The following is a 6,000-nucleotide window of genomic DNA, read 5'->3' on the forward strand; positions in this document are numbered from 1 at the left end:
TTTTTGTAAACAGCGTTTGAGTTAGTTTTCACGTTCAACCTATGCGTTCAACTTGTAAACAATCTGACTCTGTAGTTCTGGCTACGTCGCCCGTGACCTTTTGAACGTAATTACGTATTACGTGACGTTGCAAACGCGCCTCACAGAATGGAGAAAGGCTAGCATTTGTCCTTAGAAAAGTTACATTTTTGGAATAAGCTTTGAAATAACCGATCGTTTCGCATGATAAGACCCTTATTCATCGTCTGGTGTCGTTTAAAGACATTTGAAGCTGCATCTGAAACTGTTATTAACACTATCTTTCGGACCTTGAACCATCCGGTTCCCATTGAAGTCCATTATATGGAGAAAAATCCTGGAATGTTTTCGTCAAAAACCTAAATTTCTTTTCGACTGAGGAAAGAAAGACATGGACATCTTGGATGACATGGGGGTGAGTAAATTATCAGCAAAAGTTTTTTCAAAAGTGAACTAATCCTTTAAATGAAAATGATTAAATATAATTATTTCATTAATGTAGTGGAAAACATTCCTTGCTTATTTTACTTCTTGCATTAAACATTTAGATAAATCTTACAAATGTATCTAAATTTAGAAAAATTTGACAATAATGACTGTTTAGTTACTCAGAGGGACCATAATCACTCTTTTTAGCCATTTCAGAGCAAAACAAAGCATCCAGCTCCACCTGAGAGAACTGGTTTTCACACAGACCCTTTGAGGTCTCGGCGTGGAGTTCGTTCGCACCGCTCTTAGACCCTTTTATTCTGTCGCTCACTGGCTCTCATCCTACAGGGTAAGAGAAACAATGATCCAGTCTCTCGGTTCAGATCTCAATTAATTTCCATTTGCACTTGAATGCAGCTCACCTCTGAAAGCCTTTGAGAGCATTTGGAGTGTATTTAAAAAGCATGAAGATTACCCGAACCATACAAACAACAACATCAAATAACATGAAGATCTGCGATGTTATGGAGTCTTACCTCTGAGCGGCATCAACGGTTTGTTCCCAGTCCTGTAGAGTCAACAGCAGCTTCATCTTCTTGACCAGGGCAGGTAGAAAGGACGGGTAACTCACGATCACCTGGTTAATGGTCTCTAAAGCCCCAGAATAATTCTGACGAAATTCATAATATTGTACCTGACAGAAAGACACAATTAGAACATTACAAAAGAAGACCTTTTGCAAAAAAATATTGCATTTGTTGCATACTGCCTTTAATTTATGCACAAACTTTTTTTTATTGTCAAGAACATAGTCACAATGCAAAAAAAAAAAATTACATTAATTTTACTTAATTTTTCATAATGCATCACAAAATTTCCTAGGTTTCTATTTTTATTTTGTGAGAAGTGATTATGCTGAGATTCACTCTAACATTTTTTAGGACATCAGCCACTGAATGTTCCCTTTTAACTGATTCTACATGGTATATACAATGTATTTTAAATTTAAAAAAACTACAGGTCACCTTTAAGTTGCAAAATAAAAATCAAAAATGTGCAAGCATCTTATAAGTGAACATCAATCTGTATGTTTCTGTGTGCTGAATTATTAAATGGTCATGAGAAATACAGTTACCTTCCCCATCAGAGCAAAGATATCACTTTTCTCCTTCAGGGCCTCGTCAAAGTATTTCCCAGACTTCTTAGCATCTTTATCCGATCGCAGATCAATCCAGCCTTTCAGAACAATTCCCTACAAAACAATGATAAATAAGTGCTAAATAAGTGACACAAAATTTCTTTCATTTTATGTCTGAATAGTTTTTATTAATTTTTATTTCAGTTTTAGTTATTTTATTACATCAAGACATTTTATTTTATGTCAGTTAACGTTCATTTTATTTCAAGTAACAAATATGTGGGGTTTTTTATGGTTTTATTTTTAGGCCCCCTGAAGTTTTATTTAAAGGGATAGTTCACTTTGAAATTAGTTTTTGGTGTGTTTTAGCTTACCTCAAGGGCATCCAAGATGTAGGTGTCTTTGTTTCCGCAGTATTTTCAATGTTGATATTTTTAGGTCAAACCGTTCTTGTCTGTCAGTCATATAATGGAGGTCTATGGTCACCACCTCAAAGAGCATGCACAGAGAAGTCCAAATTAAACATGATTTAATGACTCGTAAATGTAAGTACACATTGATGGCCTAAGACACGAAACGAGCGGTTTGTGTGAGAAAATGAACAGTATTTATATCGCTTTTACCTCTTGTAACCACAGCCACGTCCAAGTGATCTGAGGGTGCGGGCGCTTTGTGGCTGTGGTGACAAGAGGTAAAAATGATATAAGTACTATTCATTTTCTCACACAAACCGCTCATTTCGTGTCTTAGGCCATCAATGTGCACTTACATTTACGAGTCATTAAATCATGTTTAATTTGGACTTCTCTGTGCATGCTCTTTGAGGTGGTGACCATAGACCTCCATTTTATGACTGACAGACAAGAACGGTTTGCCCTAAAAATATCAAAATTGAAACTACAGCCCTTGAGGTAAGCTAAAACATATCAAAAATGAACTATCCCTTTAAACCATCATTCACTAAATTTCACCCAAAATGCATCTTAATGCATATAATTTTCATCCTGCTATCAGACTTATGCCACTGACCACTATGATACTGGCAACTTTATCAGGCTTTTCCCATCATGAAAAGCTCCTTCAGGTAGATACATTAGAAAAGTTCACCTCTTTAGAGCCGTTGGAGATCTTGATCATTCTGTCCACATACTCTCTGGCTTTGTCATTGCGACCCAGAAGCCACAGTAGCATGCCAGCATAATACAGAGCTTTAGGACTCGCCGTCTTCCTCTCCTCCTTCACCCTTCCATCCAACTCCTGGATGACATCGCGGTCTGCAGGCAAGTCATTATTTATTCATTCTTGTGTCTTTTCAACCCAGTTTGCAAATATAATCCCATGCAACACAAATGATTTTAAAGAAACAAGACGCAAACGACCTACCAGGGTTTGGTCTTTTCTTGTGGGCATAAATCAAAGCCATGAGCACACAGAGAGAGACGTCTCCTCTCGCCTTCAGTTGCTCCAGCTCCTGAATAGCATCTAACACTTGATCTGCAACCATAAAATAACAAGGTACACATACACAAAGGGTATTAGACCATTTCTCAAGATGTCAAATAAAGGCAAACAGTGTTGGGGGTTGCATGATCAGATTACCTTTTCCAAGTAACGCAGTACTTTTACATTTACAACAAAATATCTAAGTTCTTATATCATACGAATAAGAAAAAAAATGTCTTTAGGCATCATTTGCTGAAGAGGCTGCGTCCGAAATCACAGACTCTTTTGAGTAGGTACTTATTTTGAATAAGTTATAACTTCACAACCGCTAATAATTATGTGCTATGTGTAATATAAATGTAATCTGGACGTACTAAATTTGCTATGTTTCCCTTATAATATTACCAACCCGCGTCAGTTGTATTTTTGGCTTTAACATTTGCCAAAAATACAACTTTTTATTTTTTTTTATGCTTAGGCATTAGGCTACTTTCCATAAAAAGTAACTAAGTAACGCAATTAGCTACTTTTTAGGGAGTATTGCAATATTGTATTGTATGCTTTTAAAAGAAACTTTCCCCATCACAGAAAAAGATAGTAAACAGTGGGGTTTCCTCACCTTGCATGATCAGCCCATAAGCATGGAGGAATGTGAAGATTGGATCATGACTGAATTTCCGTTGAGCTTCACTGGAAACATCTACAACATGACAGGAGTATTTTTCCTGGCAGTAGTATAAGATCAAGGCCTGAAATTGGCAATAAATTCAGCAGGGTTAACTGAAAACATCAGCTATGTTGAATCAATGACAATAAAACAGACTTTTGCTCAGTCCTACATTTTTAAAGATAAAAATCAACTATCAATTTATTAAAATTGCACATATAATGCACACTGCAAACTTAATTATAAAGCATACTTTATTATATTTTATACATCATTTTCTAAGGCCTCTATTTTATTAACATGATCTACTACATGCCTTCTGATTGATAGTTTAATACGTTGATTTATACAAGTAAAAGCCTCTTAATATACTTGTTATAATTTTAACTCTTTCCTCTTCAGCTCGTGGTTCATGTGTATTTATTTATTCAGTGGAATTTTTAAAAAAAAATTGTAAAGTGAAGTTAAATGTAGGAATAACTTTTATATTGTTAATATTTCAAGATCAACAACTTGATAATCCATACATAATTTTATTGATCATTAAAATGTCATCAAATGATCCATCAGGCTTTCGAGGAATGTATGTATATTTGTTCATCTCACAACTTATATTTATATGCATTTTACAGAATGTCAGTAACCTTCTATACTGTTATAAAGATATCATTGACACAAGAAATGAAATTTTCATCTTACTTTTGGCCATTGGAATAACAACATCTGCTCCCAATTTCACATTTAGCTCAGTTTGGCAATAAAACTCCATATAGTATGAGCTCCATATTCTCTTTCACGATATGAGCCACAACAGACTGATGCATCAAATATGACACAAAACATGAAGCACACACAGTTTCTTCTTTTCTAACATGTTTTGCAACAAGGCTCGAAAAACTGATCCAATAAAAATATAATTATCTGACTATTATTTCATATGTCATCAATATCAAAAATGTATGAAACAAATGCTTTAGTGAGTTGTTTTAATTGGTATTTCTTCACCATGCCTTTTACAAGTATTTCTACATGTTCATGCTCAGCTGCATTATGATTATTATGAGTGTTATGCGACCGTATTTCATGACTTACAAGCGTGCACTCCTCATCATCAACACCCGCCATAGTGTCACACACTGCAGCTGTCAAAACAACCCAGGAAATATACAAGAGACGGGATTTTCCACGACGATACTCTCAAGGATTCTTTTTTTCCTTTCTTTTACTGTCTGTTTCTATCCCGTTTTCGCCATCTTTGTAGTGGAGGCATCATAGTAACCAAACACGCTCCGCTGTTTCCGCTTGGAAACCAGGAAGTGACGAGTGGCGTAATTCCTCTTATCACCACAGACGCCATAGACATATACACTAGACTTCACCTTGGCTACGGCAGTTCATTGGAACGAATGCGTCAATAGAGCCGCCATCTTGAAACAGGGGAGCCCCTCCACTTTAATGCATCAGCATCAATAGTAGACACAGGTCTAACGGAAATAAAATCACCATGAATCATCATGAATGCGATTTTTCTTGTTTTTTTGGTTTGTTCCAACGGTCAGACATGTATTTATCATTGATTCCAGAAAGTATTTATTTATTTATTTATTTTTTAAAAACATTCTTCCTAGTTCAGATTTCATCCGTGAACATCATACGCTGCATAAAAGTCCGCCACCATCAATGATTTCGAAGTAAAGGCAGAGATAGCAGCGTTAACTGGCTACTTCCTATGACAAGACCCCTGTTCCAAGATGGCGGCGGTTTTGACGCATGCTTAGAACCCCAAGGTGAGGTCTAGTGTATATATCTATGCACAGACGCAACCACACTCTCTCATCTTTATTTGAATGGCCTACGCGAGTAGAATATTGCATTTATGAAGTGTATAAGATCATTCACATGACGTTTCCAGCCTCAAAATATTTTAAAAGGCAGCAACTGCACTTAAAGTTTTAAGTTTAAATAGCTGTTATTAATTTATGTATTGGGAAACTGCTCCACACTTCTTATATTTACCACAAGATGGCGGCCCACTCCCTTTACATTTCTTCAACAAGTGTGACGCTGCATGATTTGAACCCTTTGAAATAAATAACGACTGCAGTCTAAATTGTGGAAAAACGTGTGTTGTTAATAAAGTCTATAAGAGTTCAAATATGTGTTGTATTTGTAATGGTATTTGTAATGGTTTAAACTCTGTCTTTTGAGCATGGGATTTTGATTTGTGAATGTGCCGTTGTGCGTTTAAAAACTACAAGAGATAAAACATTATTTTATTATCAGACTCTTTTCATAAACAACATAA

The 6,000-nt window shown here is 35.8% G+C and overlaps 1 protein-coding gene across 1 annotated transcript in view; it reads right to left on the bottom strand.

Moving 5' to 3' along the window:
• The window catches only part of ttc21b (tetratricopeptide repeat domain 21B), a 29,926-nt gene extending 24,940 nt beyond the window's left edge, over nt 1–4,986 (bottom strand). The window contains exons 1-6 of the mRNA XM_089133434.1: nt 4,788–4,986; nt 3,648–3,777; nt 2,969–3,079; nt 2,693–2,859; nt 1,583–1,699; nt 984–1,141 (exon numbers count right to left, since the gene is read on the bottom strand). Of these exons, the coding sequence (XP_088989560.1) occupies nt 984–1,141; nt 1,583–1,699; nt 2,693–2,859; nt 2,969–3,079; nt 3,648–3,777; nt 4,788–4,820 (716 nt within the window). The 5' untranslated portion in view covers nt 4,821–4,986. The remainder of the gene's footprint in view (nt 1–983; nt 1,142–1,582; nt 1,700–2,692; nt 2,860–2,968; nt 3,080–3,647; nt 3,778–4,787) is intronic.
• Between the last annotated feature and the right edge of the window lie 1,014 nt (nt 4,987–6,000).

This window comes from Pimephales promelas, chromosome 7 (assembly GCF_988280905.1).
Source record: "Pimephales promelas chromosome 7, fPimPro1.hap1.1, whole genome shotgun sequence".
NCBI lineage: Eukaryota > Metazoa > Chordata > Actinopteri > Cypriniformes > Leuciscidae > Pimephales > Pimephales promelas.